The sequence below is a fragment of the Cupressus sempervirens genome, chromosome 1 (assembly GCF_028749045.1).
Source record: "Cupressus sempervirens isolate cs-2001-9-10 chromosome 1, ASM2874904v1, whole genome shotgun sequence".
Lineage (NCBI taxonomy): Eukaryota > Viridiplantae > Streptophyta > Pinopsida > Cupressales > Cupressaceae > Cupressus > Cupressus sempervirens.
In genome coordinates, this window is record NC_143118.1 from 482,684,348 (window position 1) to 482,702,620 (window position 18,273).

The 18,273-nt window shown below is 36.9% G+C and overlaps 1 protein-coding gene across 3 annotated transcripts in view; it reads left to right on the forward strand.

The window, feature by feature from the left end:
- LOC149578369 (PIGF/3-ketodihydrosphingosine reductase fusion protein-like) overlaps positions 1–17,432 on the forward strand; it is a 79,085-nt gene extending 61,653 nt beyond the window's left edge. Inside the window, exon 8 of one of the 3 annotated variants that reach the window (XM_089828572.1) lies at positions 16,986–17,432. In XM_089828572.1, coding sequence (XP_089684698.1) covers positions 16,986–17,099 — 114 coding nt within the window. In that variant the 3' untranslated portion in view covers positions 17,100–17,432. Of the gene's footprint in view, positions 1–2,803; positions 3,294–5,583; positions 6,726–16,985 lie in introns of those variants that run through there. The other 2 variants (XM_089828564.1, XM_089828588.1) reach the window with 2 other exon arrangements.
- The last annotated feature ends 841 nt before the right edge of the window (positions 17,433–18,273 follow it).

Genomic DNA, 18,273 nt, shown 5'->3' on the forward strand with positions numbered 1-18,273 from the left:
AATCAAATTTCAGATATTAGAACCTGATTCATCACATGCAAATCAAGTGGTCCCACGGTTAGAGGAACAATAGATGCATCCGGATCAATCATCACATGAAGCCTCTCAGCAACAAGAAGTTGCAATAGAAATGGCCCCACAACAAGAAGATTAATGATAGAGACATTTTGTTGCGAGAAAGAAAGGAAGCACAAATTTTTGTCTTATTACGACAACGACCTTTTGTCCTTTTGTTTCTTTTGTCTTAAGGACAATTGTCTTTCTTCTCTGAGCGTGAAGCTTGTTGCATCTCATGCTATATAAATTGAGATCCCAAGTCTAGAGAAAGGGTCCGAATTCTGTATAATTTGAGTCTTAGGATATTTTGCAGTCGGTCTAGTAGTCTTTGCGTGAATTTTATGATGCATTCATCTTTGCATATCTGAGAATAATTAGAACATGGAAGGATTAGGTGTTTAATCTTGAGTTATTTTGATTTTGATGCCACTAATGTATTATTTTCAAGGAAAATAAATACAAAGGAAGATTCTACAAACATCTGTGTCTTTGAATTTGTCTCCTATTTCATATATCTGAAAACTTGAGAATGAATGAATAATGTTCTTTCATTTTAATGCAGCTTGGATGGCTCGTATGTCTGTTCATTGATTGCTCTTAATTCAAGGAATTAAATAAATACTTTCATTGAATTAATAGGTTTTCTAGGTGTATGGGAGGATGTTCATAAGAAGAGAATTTAGAGTTAACTGTTGATAGTTTCAATTGTAAGGCAATTGAATAGATCAAGTCTTATTGGTGTGATTTTCTCTGTACCAATGGACAAGGCACTGATCACCAATTATGATGCAAACTATTGAGTTCATGGGGTTAGATAGAGCACAGATATAAATCAAATCAATATTTACTTTATTGTATGAAGAGTTAAACTTTTGGTCAGCACTTATTTGCAATAATCCCTTGTATGTCATTGTTAGCTGCTGCTATCAAGAATTATTTGTAAAGTATAGTAGAATTGTGACCATTTTCTTCTGTAAGTGATAGAAGTGAAATAAAAAGATGATGTTAATCAGCATATGTTGAAGTCAAGAACCATAAACCAATTATATGTCCATATATTCCTAAGGTGCATCCGCCTTGGTTTTGCAGAACCTAGAGTAGAGAATCCCTATGATTCTGTTGAAGTTGGATCTAGATCTGAAGATTTCTTAGTTGAATAGAGGAGGTCGCTAACCCTTAGACCAAGTTTTATTTTCAAAATCCTGGTATCAAGTACTTTGTTGCTTCGTAGTTTTGAAACTCCAACAGGTCCCACTCCCAACCCCCCTCATTGTAATCAAATTTCATATATGACTAGAGATCCCACTAATCAATGCGGATTTGTGAGTGGAGACCCTAATGGGTTTGCGTAGTAGCAATGATAAGTTGCACAAGGTGTTAGATGTGAGTAAAACCCAACAATAGAAGGGGTGCACAGAAATGAGATAGTAATGAGAGCAATCTTTGCATTGAGTGAAATGAAGCTTTTAGGGACATTTAGGCTTTTGGATGCAAAAAAAGTCAATTAAGTGTCTGCTACTTTTTGGCGCTCAACACCTTTGGGTACACCTAGGTATGCCCACAATTGAGCATACCCTCGGACATACCCAATATAGGTGTTGGACGCCTCAAGGGCATACCTAGTAATATAGACCTAATCCAATGCATTTACTTTCCTAAAATAGCATTGATTCTTCCACTATCACTCCCTCAATGAAAATAAATTAACCTAAGTTGATATGTGTATGTGTACGCATTTCATTGGATTAGCCTAGATTAAGCTTAGAGAAAGTTTATTTTCCTTCACAACAAGCAATGACAACTAAATAATCTCGCTAGCCAAATACCAATTAGGACTTAAGCCATAGAGCCACACTCTCATATTTCATTCAAGATATACTCCGCTATCAATAAAGTTCCAAACCAAGTAATATCCCCATTTTTGCCAACATCGGAGTTTTAGGGATTGACCTATTATTGTGATTCTCGTAGGCTAATTTTTGTGGATAGAGGGTCTTTAGATGTAGTGGCTCGGCTTGGGAGTGGCTTGAATTATCTCCACAATTCAGCAAGCTACAGATTGGTCTTCGTTTGGCTCAGATTGGACTTCATTTGGGCTTAGATTTGTGTACTTACTATTTGTGGTAAGTCGGGTATTGATTGAGGTGGACCCTTTCTATTTTTGGAAAGTGCATTTTTTTTACATGGAGAAATAATAGGTGTGACTCCTATTTAAAACAAAAGTTTTAAATGATGAGTATTTTGGGAGTTATTTTATTTTTAGTGGTCAAATTATTATTAAATCATTAATTATAAAGTTATAATTCAACTTTATTATTTCACTTAAGTTGAGGGTTGAGTCATCATTGGAAGGGGCCATTTATTATGCCTAAGCCAAGTATTAAATATTTAAAGTGATGTGTTGGAAAGTTTCAAGACCTGAGTTCATCTAGGAAACTTTGCGAGTTTCTAAAGTTGAGTTCTTTTGGAAACTTTTGTCAATAAGGCATTATAAATATGAGCTCATTTCATTGTAAAAAATACACGTGGATATTTATTTGCTTTTGTTTTGCCTTTGTGGTTTTTTCTGAGGTTCTGAATTTTGATGCACTTGCTGAAGTATAAGGGTCTGAATTTTGAGTTGTTCCATTGGATCTACAGCTGAAGTATTGTAGATTCAAATCTGAGATTTTGTTATGAGTTTGCATTGGCAATTGTGCTGAGGTATAAAATTAGCCAATTTTCCCTTCTGTATTTATTGTGGCAGGGAATATTTGATTGGTTTGGAGGTTGTCTCGCCTACTGTATTTTCTGTGGCTAAGGAGAAGTCTGTTGAAGGTGTTAGTAAGTGAGAATTTATATTTCAAAATCTGTGATCTCAGTTAAGGAGGATTATTGAGCAGTTCTGGGCTGCCATTCTCAGCCTGTGGTAGCGTCTGGAGTTTATTTGGGTCTCTCTTCATTTTTACAGACCTGCGTCAATCTGCTAGGGGTCTGTATACTGCTGTTTGGGGCCTGCATTGGAGTTTAATAGACCTGCAATCTGATTCTGAGGGCCTGCAACTTGGTTATAGAGGCCTGCGATTCAGGAGATAACTGTAAAATACAAGGCTAATTTTCCAGTTGCATATTATTATCAGGTTCTTCACTCCATCATTTGTAATTTTCAGCTGTCTTTGCCATAACTGTAATCAGATTTCCATTGAAATTAACTGGCAATTAAATTAAGTAAATGGTGCAACTAAGTTTGTGAATAACAGCTAGTCTTAATATTGGTACTCACTGAATTTATTGCTTACAAAGTTATTGCACATATGAATTTAGTATTCTAAAATTCATAAATCGAAACCACAAGTGAGTTTTATCATTTATGTCAGGGCTTTAAGCTGCTTGTCAAATGTTTGACAAAATGACAAACCATTGAATTGTGAAAGAAAGAAATGTTTGATTAAGCTATAGCCCAATTGGGGTCATTACACCTTAGCTATAATGCTCTACACTGAGTACCCAGCAATTGGGGGTACATGTACCCAGTACGTGGGTACGCATCCGAGGGGTGTGGGCACACGTACCCATGCAACGGAGGAGAATACTTGAAGTTTCTAGTGGTTAGAGTTTGACGGATAAAGTTCCGTAAATATCTGAATTTTACTTCTTCAATGTGGCACTCTGCTGGGGTAACTCAGATTCATCTCTAGATGATGTTCGTGAACCATCAAAAATCTGAAACTCTTAGATAATTCCGCAAATATGCTTTGGTTTTGAGATGATACCCATGTAACCTAGGAGAATACTTGAAATTTCTAGTGGTTAGAGTTTGATGGATAAAGTTCCGTAAATATCTGAATTTTACTTTATCAATATGGCACTCTGCTGGGGTAACTCAGATTGATCTCTAGATGTTCGTGAACCATCAAAAATCTGAAATTTATATATCAGTCCGCAAATATGCTTGGTGTTCAGATGATGGTAATCATGTAAAAAAACATAGATAATGATAATTGTGTAAAAGAAACATTGTAGCAATACTATAACAAATTAAAATTATTTCCAAATCCTTGACAAATCAACACAATTGTGGTTCCCTAATGGAAACACCCAAGACTAGAAGCAAGAGTTTTTGTCATTGATCCCAAATTTAGAATCTACAAGGGTTTTCATACTTGGATGCCCTAGATAAAAAAAATGCTTAGAATTGAAATTGAATGCAAAAGAATAGCTTGAATGCTTCCCTAATGAAGATAGGTGCCTCCTTAATAAACCCTTTCAAATTGGGCTTGATAGTTAATTTGGGGAAGACCAAGGTGATGGCCTATGGTGGCGATTGCCAGTTATCCTTTTTATTCATATGATTTTATTCATCTACATCTAAACTTGTATCTCCTCTTGCCTCTGTAATGGCTGATTGAAACTTGTGTCATGAAGGCAATCTCCAAATTTTAATTTGTTGACCTGCTTAGCCTATGCTAATGAGAAATGAGTGATGTGTGTAGCATCAACTGAAAACTATGAAAGATTATTTATTTTTATGGCCACCAAATTAGTGTCAAACTTTGGAGGCAAATTACTTAGAATATTTTCAACTATGCTCCTTAAGTGTTAGACCATGTGATTTGATTTGGCTTACCAATCCAATGAGTTGAGTGAAGAATGAATCTATTGTATTTAATTTCTTCATGTAGATGGTCTTGGAATCCCTTCTTAGCATTTGCAATTTAGTTGTCTTCACCTTTTCCATTCTTGAATAGGTTGTCTGAAGAATGTCTTGTGCTTGTTCGTACTTTGATGTTATTGTTATCCTTGGGAAAACACTCTCATCCACCCCTTGAGGACAAAAAAAATAAAGCTTTAGAATCCTTCTTTTTATTGTCCTTTCAATAAATCTTTATCTGCTTGAAGCCTCGAGATAATCTATTTGTATGTTGTTGCATCTGCTAGTTCTAGGTATCCATTTTCCATAAAATCTTTTCAATCTTGGGAACAAAATAATTATTTCATTGTAATTTCCCAGTAAACATAATGCCTCCCGTTGAATTGTCGAATTTGTAGATTTGTTGTGCTTGGCATTGTCATTGTTGAGTGTGAGTAACCCTTCTAACTCATTGAAAAAACTTTCTCAAATTCTTAACTCAATAACCTTCAACTCTAATACCATGTGAAAGCAAGAGGTGGAGGGAAAATAGATTGCGACAAAGTAAATAAAATACATTGATAAAGCAAGGATAAACTCAAATTACATAAACAAATTTTATATATTTCAATAAAAAAACTAATCATATATATTTCCATACACAGTTGTTGCTCTTTCATAATACTTAAAAAACAGCCCCATATCATTAGTTGGTTGTTGTTACAGCTGAAAACCTGTGCTTTATTTTTATTTTCTTTTTCTTGGGGAAAAGGGCAGAGTGGGGTGCATCACAAAATAGCTCACGTTCTAACTATTTATCTACTACTATAGCAAAAAGCTTCTAGCTCTTCTTTTCAATTAAATTTGTTCCAGCCATTAACTTTTCCTGACCCCAATTTCTATGAATATGCACACAGAAGAATGGTACATTGTGGCGCTTGACAGTTAATTTAAGGAAGACCAAGATGATGGTCCTCAATGCGGTTAGGACTTTTCACCTCCATTTCTGCTTTAGAGGTTTGGGGGTGAAGATCTCTTCCTCATATATATACTTAGGGGTGAAATTTTCTAGCCCTCACTTTACCATGAGACCCGCTCTTCAGCTGTGGATAAACAAGGGGTATGGTTTGTTGTCCCTACTTGAACGACAATGTTTTCAACACCTCCAGGACACTTTGTCCAAGATGACACTTATGGATACACTTATTAGATCTACCGTCTCTATGGTTTAGTGGTGTGGGGTCGTCCTTTGTTGGATTTTGATTGGGCTTCTTCCGAGTGGGTTCAGATTCTCTCCCCTTTTGGCATATCATCTGCTGTAAGCAATCCATCTCGCACCACATTATTCTTGCAAAGTTTGGGGCTTGCCCCTTTAGGCTAGAGGCAATCTTCGATTTGGTCTGCCACCTTAATCACCTCAGGTTTTCTTGATTCAGGTGAGGGGTGTCATGGATACCCTTACCTCGTCTACTGATTTTTGAAGTCTATCACTGCTTCTGTTGCCTTCTCTGGTCTAGCTTGTGGTTGGTTTGTTGAGTACTGAAATCGTTCACAAGAAAAGTATACCAAAATTAAATCATCAATTTTTAGTTGCTAGGAGGGTTCGATTGGGGAAGTGGTTGTATTTGTGACTCCCCTGCTGTGAATGAACTGCTGGAGATTGCCACGGCAGTGCCATACAAGACTGGGAGTTGTAAAAGTAGTACTGTACAAGCTGGAGTTAGTCACAGGGGTGCTGTACTTGCCCAGAGTTTGCTACAGCAGCACGATTCCAGTCTGGAAACATTAATCAGGCAGCCATACAAGGTTATAGTTGACAACAAAGGGCCATATCAGGTTTTGGAGTGCTGCACCTGCAGTAAAGAAGCTAAGTACCTGTGATTGCCATTCATAGCTTAGGAAGAAGGGTTTGAGGGTCTGTTATTCAGTGTCATTGTATTTGTGGAAGTGTAATGCCTGGCATCGTTGTTACTAGTATGTAAAGACTTAGTGTTGTTATTGGCATTGTAATCAGAATATCAATTACTGCTATAAATCAGAAACATCATTTTTTGTTAAAGTGTTGTGTTTCTATTATTAGCCACCAGAAGTTCTTAAAATCAGTTAATGCATGAATGTTGAAAGATTTGATACTCAGCAATAAAGGTCAGATATAACATATTATTTCTTATTGCCTCTCTTTAAATTGTTGTTCAATTACTGATTGTTCTTGGCTTGCGAGTTGTCAATAGTGGTTTAGCTACTGATTCTACTCTCACTGCATATTGTGCATTCTGCTTCTGCTGTAAAATGCAATATATCAATGTAATGTTTTGATAAAAAACACATCTTTTACCAGCCAATTGAATGCTACAGAAAACACCATAATCCTTAATACATGCAAACTGTTTGTAATAATGTCTGATTCCTAAACCTTTGGTAGAGATTGGGAAAGTCATGAAAATTGTAACAAAACAGGGTGTTCTTACAATTAAACAGACATATTTCCATAAAAACAATAATCAATAGTCTAGAAGTGCCCATCCGCCATATCTACCATCAAATACACAAAATATGTTTAAAAACAAAAAATTTCAAGAGCAAATTTCCAATATATACCTGACCTTGCAGATTCATTTTATCAGTCAATTTTATTATGCATTGTTTTTTAATACGTTTGTTGCTGCTCTTAATAAAAACCCAGGAAATAAAAAATGTATTAACCACCATAGTTTATTTTTAAAAATAATGCTATTTGAAAGGAGATACAAATCAAGTTTCTTCCCACTTTCCGATCGCCCAGATCGTGAAGTGGGCAAAGTAAGCTTACACTGCCATAATTACAATTAAACTAAAAGAGACCACTGAGAAGAAAGCACCAGGAGGCAAGCTAGCCAATGGCGCATATTCAATGCGGTGCATAATACGAACCAAAAATGTTGACATTCAGTAATTTAGAGGGAATAAAGGGCACTTCCACTTATCAGCAGGAAAACTTATACAATATTGAAATTGAAATGCAATTTTTTTCACTTATCCAGTGGTGAGCCCAAGCATAAACAACTCTTCCATTTATACAGTGATGAGTGATTACAAAACAGTATTTGTCCAGTGGGGTATTACCATATTAGCAAATAACAAAAGTACTTCACTTGTGATACTACCATCTTGCGATACAATATTGAATGCACATAAATAGTAGCTTCCGGTGGTATGACCTTCCAAAGCATTTCAATATTGGTACACAAGCATTGTAAAAATCAATTAAGAGGGTTAGCTGCTGAGTATAAGTGCTATGCAGTTGTAGCATGTTTAAATACCCCAAACTGAACCTGAAAGATCACAAACAAGTTCTCCCAGAATGAAACAACAACATTATACCTAAGGTAGATGAAAGTGATGAAGGTTGAGGTATGATATCATATGCAACGTACTGCTACAAGGCTGAACAGTGAAACAATTCACTTAGAAAAAGCCATCATCTCATTCCCCAGCACCACCAAACACTTAAAACTGGAAAGAACATTTCAAAACCAAACAGATAATCCAAGAAGCATTAGAAAGGTGTCATCAGTTTGTTAGCAAATTGCAGTTCTTTGCTGGTTTATAACAACCTACAGAATTGTTGTTTTTCAATAAAGCGAAAACAGCTATTGAAGGGACCTGAAACCCAGAACGAAAGATATTCAAGTCAACCCACAACATGAAACAGGACAAAAATAAAACAATGTAAAAACCCCATCAGGCTTCCACAAACAAAGACAAATGCCAGGGACCATCATGGCCTTAATCTTTTCCTTGGCTGCAAGGATATTCAAGGGGGTTCTGTGATTTGGAAGCAGGCTCAGAAAAGTAAACAGATTATTAATAAAGGGGTAAGATGGAAGGTTGGAAATGGCAGGACTGTTCATTTTTGGGAAGACATTTGGATTATTGATCATGCTTTGAGTTCTGATCAGACGTGAAGTAGGTATATGGACCAATGCAAGACTATTTTTAGGTCTTTTGTGGCGGATTATTGGAAGCAAGATAAGTGGGTGAACTTATCTAGAGTGGATGAGGTTCTTAATGACCTTAATAAAATGTTGAATGCTATCTTTTTAGTTCCGGAGGAGGATTCTTTAATTTGGAAATATAATCCAAATGGAAAGTTTTCTGTTTCATCCCTATATGGTAATTCTTTTGAAGACTATCATGTGCCTTGCTGGGCTAAAGCTTGGTTCAAAGATTTGACTCCCAAAGTTAACATATTTTTTGGGATCTTTTTGCAAGATAAAATCCTTACTACTGACAATTTAATGAAGAAAGGTTTTTGTCTTGTTATTAGGTGTTATCTTTGTAAGGAAGAGGAAGAGTCTTACACCAGAAGGTTACGGGAGAGGTTCTGTAGACTTCTGGATGTGGATTTGGTCTTTCCCCTTAATATTCAAGACTTATTCTTAGCTTGGTAGTCTCCTCCTCATAATTCTTTGATTATAAATTTATGGGAGTTCATCATTCGTATTTATGTTGGGGTATTTGGAAGGAACGTAATGATAGGTTTTTCAGGGGCAAGGAGACTTCTTCTACTCAAATTTTTCATAAGATTAATCATATGGTGATTGAGAATATTAGGATTACTGGGAAAGGTCAAGAGCCCCAAGATGATTGGGAAGCTAAAGTGATTCAAAATTGGAACTTGGAAGGGATCAAATTCTTTTAGCATGATGGTAACCTTAGAAATTAGGCTAGGTGGAACTATCCACCTCAGGGATGGTTTAAGTTTAACTTTGACGGGGCCTCGAAGGGCAACCCAAGGAATGCTGGTTGTGGTATTATAATTAGGAATGAAAATGGAGATAGTGTGGGGGTTATGGCTATTCCTATTGGAGATCAAACTAATTATGTTGCGGAAGCTACTGCAGCTCTTCGTGGTCTTTTATTTGCCAAGAGTATGAATTTGGGAAAAAAATGGCCGGAAAGGGATTCCCTTAACATTATTAATTGTCTTAATAAAGTTCATAACCCCTCTTGGACCATCCATAATATTATTAGCATGGCTAGCAACTTGATCAATTCTTTTGCGAGTTGTATCATCACTCATAATTTTAGAGAAACCAATGCAGTGGTTGATTGGGCTGCGAACGTGGCATGCAAAAGCCATAGTAAGATGATTTGGAATCATGGTGACAACATCCCTATTGACGGGCTATCGTTGATAGAGTACGACAAGTTTAGAAGTTTGCAAAAGAGCTTTAATAATGATGACAATGGCATTAAGGAATAATTATGAGTTGTGCAGGAAGAGGGAGTTGTGGTTTACGATGAGACAATACATTCATTACCACACGAATTGTGGGTATTTCGGTTAAAGAGAATACTTTGTTGGTATTGTGATATAGAGTTTTCCATTTCGTCTGAGATTATTTGGATTGTGAGGATTTGTTGCAGTTTGAAGATGGGAGGAAAGAGGAAGAGGGTTGAGCCCGCAAGTTGCAAGGAATGGAAGCAAAAGACTGAAATTTGAGAAATTTTAGAGCAAGGGTCAATTTACGAGCTTCATGGGAAGTTAAAGGACAGTAATCCAACCATTACCCGTCATTTTATCAAGACTTGGAAGAATGGCAACATCTTGGTGGGAAACTAGAGAATGGAAGTCACGAAGGAGATTATTGCTGAAGCCACCGGTCTCGAGCTGGACTGGATCAATTTCTACAGGGATAGGAAGATTTCTGATCGTGCCGTTGATGAGTTTGTGGAGACTACCAAGGAGAGAAATAGGTTGGTGAAAATTGGCAATTCCTATTTTAATCCTCACTCCATTTCCAGACCTTGGAGATTTGTGATGTTTGTTGTGATTGAATACCTAACGCTTGATGGCCAGTTTACCAAGACTTTTGGACACCATTTTATGCTGGTTAATCATTTCAGGCATAGGGTTAGAATTAGTTTCCCTTTCTACCTAAGGCAGTCTTTGGATAATACCATTCTTGCTATTCAGAACAACCCTGAGGGGGATCATGCTTGCCATGAGGGTTTGATGGTGCTTATGATGAATCTTCTTAAAGCAAAAAAAAGTGGACAGGCCTTGTATCAGTAAAAAAACCCTGGTGTGTGATACTGAGGGGAGTGATCAGGATGAGGGTTATGAAGATGAAACAGAGGATGAAGATGAGGAGATGGTCGACAAGAAGAGGGAAAATCTCTCACTTGGGAGCTTGTTTGCTAAGAAACGTAAGGGTAAGGAGGTGGATTATGAGATGGAAATAGATCTCGAGGAAGATCTTGAGAAGGGTAAAGGGAACAATGCTAAAGGCAAAACTGTTGTTACCAAGAGGAAGAAGACTGATAGAGCCTTGAGCATTCCCTCTGATGATGAGCAGCTTATTCATAAGGTGGAGCTGAGAAGTAAGAAAGTGCATTCTCTAGGGAAGACTGATGACACTGACATCAAGGAGGTGGTTACTGAAAGAAATACTATGGATTTGGATGAGGAAAACCTTAAACAGAGCAAGGACTATGATGAACTGGGGTATCTTGTTTTGGATTAAACATGGACATAAATAATAGTTACATGCAAATATAATCAATATCAGAAAATAATAAATCACACTGAAGAGAACACAAGACACCAAGATTTAACGTGGTTCACGCAATCCTTGGGCTACGTCCACCAAACAACGAGTCCAATATTATTATGATCCAGTGATTACAACCTGATTACAATCCGTAATCCCGTACGGCTCAATACCGCCGCAAGAAGCAATTTTTGCATCACACCTTATGGACAAATCCCTAAGCCCTTTTATACAAGTATTTTTGCCACTTTAGGGTTATAGTTAATTACAATATCTCGGCCCAAAAATTACTGATAAAATAGGCCCCGAACCCCAAAGAATTATGGAGTATGTACAGTACTTTCTTGATCAGTCACCACAAACTAATAGTATCTGAAGATGATCATTGGAAACCTGGGTGTGATGAAAAAGGATATAACCAGTTTGAAGGATCAGATGCAAGATATCAGGAGGGACTTCGAGCAGCTCAGCAAGACTACTAGAGGGGAGAGGACTCTCGATCAGCATATAGACAGGCTCTCTGAGGTTATTGGCAATGCTGAGGAGGTCAAATATTTAATGAAGAGAGTCCCACCTTTAGAGTTGAAGAGTAGAGATAATGAACAAATGATTAAGGATATGAAGAATAAGATGGATGCCATGGGAAATAGAGTTGACAATATGGAAAAAGCTGTTAAAATACTTGCAGACCAGAATTGCTCCATTTTGAAGACTGTTGCGGACAACATCAAAACTCTGTTGGACAATCTGGATCAGGGGAAAATTCATGGGTCTAAGGATAGCCCCATTAAATGGATCAGAGCAAATTCAAAGAAACTAGAGGTTGTGGAAGACAAAGATATTGATAACCTGAAGGCCACTGCAGTGAACATGAACATCCTGGCAGACCAGGCTGCTGATTTATTGAAGACCCTGTAGCTGTCCTAGTGCTGTCTTTTTGCTGTTTTTTGCTGTTTGTTGTTTTAAGGCTTTTGTCTTAGTTTGTTCTGTTTCTTTAGTGCTGATGCACAGTACCTTGTGGGCTTTCTTAGCTGTTTATGTCTGATATTTTATAAAAGGTTTCAGGTCCTTCAAAACTTGTTTTTACTTAATCAAAACAAAGATGAATGCCACATGACATCAGAAAGAGCACGTGAAATACCTGATGCAGCCAAAGAAACGCAGGCAAGACTAGAAAAAATCCAGTCCAAGCCCACCACCAACAAAGGGACTCTAAGAAATGCCTTTCTTATTCCCCTTATGGGATTGAAGAATCATATCAAAAGATGGTGAAGATTTAGGATTTTTCTTTTTCATTGTAATCCCCTTATGGTACATCCCAACAGGTACAATTGTACAATCTCTCCTTGTTTGCAACTCCTCTACAAAATGTATTGCCTGCAGAGATAAATAAATGGCAAATCCAACATAGAGAATAAATTCAGAGAAATACCCACATATGGTGACCAATAGCAATGGTATGGCCTGTTGCTACATGCTGTATGCCCCAGAAATAATACTTCTTCAGTTGAATTCAAGAAGTATTAGAAAGGTGTCTCATCAGTTTGATAGCAAATTGCAGTTCTTTACTGGTTTATGACAACCTACAGAATTATTGTTTTTGAATAAAGCGAAAACAGGTTTTGAAGGGAACTGAAACCTAGAATGGAAGATATTCAAGTCAACCCACAACATGAAACAGGACAAGATCACAACAGGACAAAAATAAAACAATGCAAAAAGCCCATCAGGCTTCCACAAACAAAGATGAATGCCGGATGAGAGCATGTGGAATACCTGTTGCAGCCAAAGAAACACAGGCAAGACGAAAAAAAATCCAGTCCAAGCCCACCAACAACAAAGGTACTCTAAGAAAATACCTTTCTTATTCCCCTTACGGGATTGAAGAGTCAAATCAAAAGATGGCGAAGATTTAGATTTTTTCTTTTTCACCGTAATCCAGCCCTCTTCCATCTTGGCTAGTCTCAAACAGCCAAGAAATTGAATCCAATAAGCTTACAGAACTATTGTTATTGCAGGCACAGAAGGAACATATCTTCTTTCAACAAAGCTCAGAAAATCTCATATATATGCTTGGTGCCTCCATCTTGAAAAATCTTGGGTTTCCCATGCTATTCCTAGCATGGTACATCCCAATAGGTACAATTGTACAACCTCTCCTTGTTTGCAACTCCTCTACAAAATGTATGGCCTGCAGAGATAAATAAATGGCAAATCCAACATAGAGAATATATCCAGCGAAATACTCACATAGGGTGACCAATAGGAATGGTATGGCCTATTGCTACAAGCTGTATGCCCCAGAAATAACACTTCTTCAGTTGAATCCAAGAAGTATTAGAAAGGTGTCTCATCAGTTTGATAGCAAATTGCAGTTCTTTGCTGGTTTATAACAACCTACAGAATTGTTGTTTTTCAATAAAGGGAAAACAGGTTTTGAAGGGCCCTGAAACACAGAACGAAAGATATCCAAGGCAACCCACTACACGAAATGGGACAAGATCACAACAGGACAAAAATAAAACGATGTAAAAGCCCCATCAGGCTTCCACAAAGAAAGCCAAATGCCATGACATCAGAAAGGGCACGTGAAATACCTGATGCAGCCAAAGAAACACAGGCAAGACTAGAAAAAATCCAGTCCAAGCCCACCACCAACAAAGGGACTCTAAGAAATACCTTTCTTATTCCCCTTATGGGATTGAAGAGTCATCAAAAGATGGCGAAGATTTATATTTATTCTTTTTCACCGTAATCCAGCCTTCTTCCACCTTCACGAGTCTCAACCTGCCAAGAAATTGAATCCAACAAACTTACAGAACTGTTGTTAATGCAGGCACAGCAGGAACATACCTTCTTTCCTAAGTTACCGATGCTGATTCTGATGCTGATGCGGGTGCAGGGTGCTGATGCGCGGATTTCTATTTTTTGGGGATTTTGGATGCATTTGGGTGCGTGCGTATATATATATATATGTATGTATGTATGTATTTATGTATGTATGTATGTACTAAAATTTATGTATGCAAATAAATGCAAGAAATATACAAAAATAAACCGTTCCATGGCACGATGCTTCACCATTGATAGTTCAACTTCAAATTCAGTCATTCAGAATCATAAGGATTCTCAAAAAACCCACATTCTCATCATCATCAATTAAATACATGCTAAAATTGACATCAAAAGGGCATTTTGGCTGCGGGTGCTTTCTAGATGGGCCCAGATGCTTCCCGGACTCTCCTAGGAAGCACATCCTAGAACTGTGGATTCTTGCTGGATTCGCTGCAGTGCATCCACCAAGAACCCACAGTCCCAGGATGCGCTTTCAGGGAGAATCCATGCAGCATCCTAACACACCCAAGCATCCAGACGCATCAGAACCAGCATACGGCCATTTCAGCAGAGAATCGGTAACTGAGCTTCTTTCAACAAAGCTCAGAAAATCTCATATATATGTTTGGTGCCTCCATTGTGAAAAATATTGGGTTTCCCATGCCATTCCTGGCATGGTACATCCCAACAGGTACAATAGTAGAATCTCTCCTTGTTTGCAACTCTACAAAATGTATGGCCTGCAGAGATAAATAAATGGCAAATCCAACACAGAATAAATTCAGAGAAATACTCACATATGGTGACCAATTGGAATGGTATGGCCTGTTGCTACAAGCTGTATACCCCAGAAATAACACTTCTTCAGTTGCCCTGTATTTTGCATCAAAAAACTTAAACAAAATCTCCACAATTGATTTTGTAATCCACAACTCAAAATTGGTACTATGACTTGAGGCACAAGAGGGATCCATGCATGATATCACTCAGCTAGCTAGAGAGTTTTTGTTTCCAAAAGCAGCAACCCCAAGAGGTTTTCTTCTCAGGAAGCTTTGGAGGAACTTAGGTTTTTTCCAGCAGTGTAATAATAGCATTCACAAGTCTGTCTTCCAAATCATCCCACAACCTCCTTATATAGCTATCTAGAGGGAAATATTCAATTAAAAAATATAATAATTCCTTTTTTTCACTCACAAAGACGTTTGAGGAGAGCTAATATAATAACATTATTTTTCATGTGCAAAGTCCCTCAAGCATAGGCATCCAACTTTAAACACATCTTAATACCTTTTTAACAAGTTATTACATAAAGTTGTATTTTTAATATTTCCAACATTAGACAACTTACGTGAATTAATTAAATAACTTAATGGCCTGTCCAGGTGCAGAAAGTATTGAACCAAGAAGTTTGGAAGACTCCCCAAATATCGGAAATCTCTTCTGAAAGTGACGTTATGATCCACACTCTCATTGCCTAGAACCAAAGTCACTGACAGCCAACCCCCAGAATGAAGTTTGTAGTTCTCTCCAACTCACCAAGAAGCAGACAGGAAAACACAAAAACTGAGCCAAATGGTTACAGATCAATTTTGCATAAAATGGGGACAACAAATAATTACCATATGCTTAAGCCAAAATAGATAATAGAGCTTGACTTTTCTGTCTTCAGACACAATTCTTGCATGTGGCCAGCACTGCAAATGCTTCCTTTTGCTGCAGTAAAGTTGTCTCAGATTGCTCTTGCTGAACAGGAGTTGCAGCAAACTTTGCAGATGAGAAGACAGTTCTTCCTAAATCAACAATAGATTGTAGTCAACATACTGTTAAGCGGCAAACATACAACCACCACGAGGCAGGTCAGCAATTTATCCTTGAGGATAAGGGTTGGGAGTTTTCAGGAACTTATCCTTTTTCTACCAATAGAGATTCATTCATGCAAGCTGCAAACTAATAAAAATTCATATATGCTTTATTATATAGCAAGTTCAGATACAGCTACTCCTAAAGGACCGGGGTTTAATAATTTGGTTATCCATTTCATAGAAATTCATGGTCCCATTAAAATGGGCTATTACATCAACCCTTCCCAGTGATTGGTGAAGGAATTTTAGAGCATGAAAGAAATAATTTGGTTATTCATTTTATAGAAATTCATTGCCCATTCAAATCAGATATTGCATGAACCCTTCCCTGTGCTTGGATACCAATTGAAGGAATTTTAAAGCATCAAAGAAACAATGATGATCTGTAGATCATCTATTATTATTAACAACAAAACAATGCAGAATTTGTGGAAAAATGCAAAATCTCCATTCCTAGAATTGAAGAATAAATGTGCATTTATACAAACTAAATACTATTGAATAGAAATTACCTCCTCTCTTAGTGCCTACTAACTGGCTGCCTGCTTCTCAATGATATTAACAAACAATGTTCACATTCTTACAGCATCCACATTTTGTCAATTGATAAAGTGAACAATTCTTCTCAATTTTCTTGTTTGAATTTAAGGTGATTACTACCTGTGGAAAAAAGAGATGCCAAGAATTTTGTTTTCTCATCGTAGTGCAATGCTTTTTACACTTTTGCCTCTAATACTAAATTAACTAGGGCGTCTCTTTGAGACTTTTTGCCAATGCGACAATAATGTTTAATTCTTAATTTGTCCACTAAAACCTTACTGATATCCCCCAGCAATGCAAGTGGGCCATTATAACACACCATTTATATATGCTGTCTTTATCTTCTCAGCAAGTAATGAATTGAGGAAGTGAAAGATTTGATGATACACGTTGTGAAAGTGCAATAGAATCTTGTACAGTAGTGCATTACAAGAGAATGTAATAAAGGCAAAGGAAAAATACAAGAGAATTGTGAAATGTTCTTCAGTGATATAAGTCCTTGTGCAGCTTATAAATATTAATCATATCCCAGCTTCTCGTTTGCAGGAATGGCCAATATGTGTAACTTATGGTACACTAGGTGGGTACTTATTGGGTTTGATGGCATCGGGAGTTGCCTGTATTCTGTATTCAAGATGGTTAAGTGGAAAGACTGAATAACTGTGCCATTTTATGTATCTTTCATATTTCACAGTAAACAAGTTTTGGATTGGTATGACACAAGGAAAACCAGATTGAGTTCTTTTACTGTAAGAATCATCAGCAACGAGAGAAGAGGTCATAGCTGTAATATATTTTAATTGAGGGACGTTTATGATTGTTTTCTTGTTCCTTTCTAAGCAGAATCAGCAGTTCATTATAGATTGATCAGAGGCCTGATCCAGGATATTTTTTCATAGATATTTTTATCTGATTACCCATTTTAAGCTTACAAAATGTAATGCTTTTAACAATATTCACACAATAAAAAACTGTCAAGGAATCTCTTGTATATATACCCTTTAAAACACTTTTGTATGTTTATTGGTCTCTTGTATCAAGTTAACAATTGGGACCATATAGAGCAATTCCAACTAAATAACTTCCTTACAAGTTATTTAGGCCAAGGGCTGGTGTTAGCAGGCAACCATTTTCAAACTTTTTCTTTAACGTTGTCACAGTTTTAGAATATTGTAGGGAACTACCTTGAAAGAAAATGTACCAAGTTTAGTTGAAGGAAGCAACTGCTATTCGGTAGCCTTGGTAATTGGATTTTAAATCCATAGTTGTTTATACGTTTTGGATGAATGTGATAACTTTTTTTATTTTAGATGTAAAAAAGTGCTACTAATAAAAAGTAAATTAATTTTTTTTTTCTTATGAGACATAACCCAATACCAACAAGCATAGACATCTGTAAATTGTATCCTTGATAATAGTTGTGTACTCCTAAATCATGAGACATTGATGTGGCCTCGAGCATACGAAAGAGATCCTAACATTGTTGAGATATACTAGGGACTACGAATAGTGTCAAGGACTTGAGTGCAACATGGAGAATGTAATCTTATGGCACATTAAGCATTTATGTATTCCTACTGAGTTTTAGAAGATGATTTGAGACTTAAGTAGACTTGGGTGGTAGATCGTTTTGGAATAGAGAATACAACAATAATTTTGCAAAAGTACTACTTACTAGAATTATTAGACGATGGTATCATACATCATATCTCACATAGACCATGCCATTGCAAAAGCAATCAATACAAAATTGATTGATTCAAACTCTTGGAAAATTTTGGCAAGTCATGGCCGATTAATCATCTGAATTTTATTGTTTATACATGCACAAGCA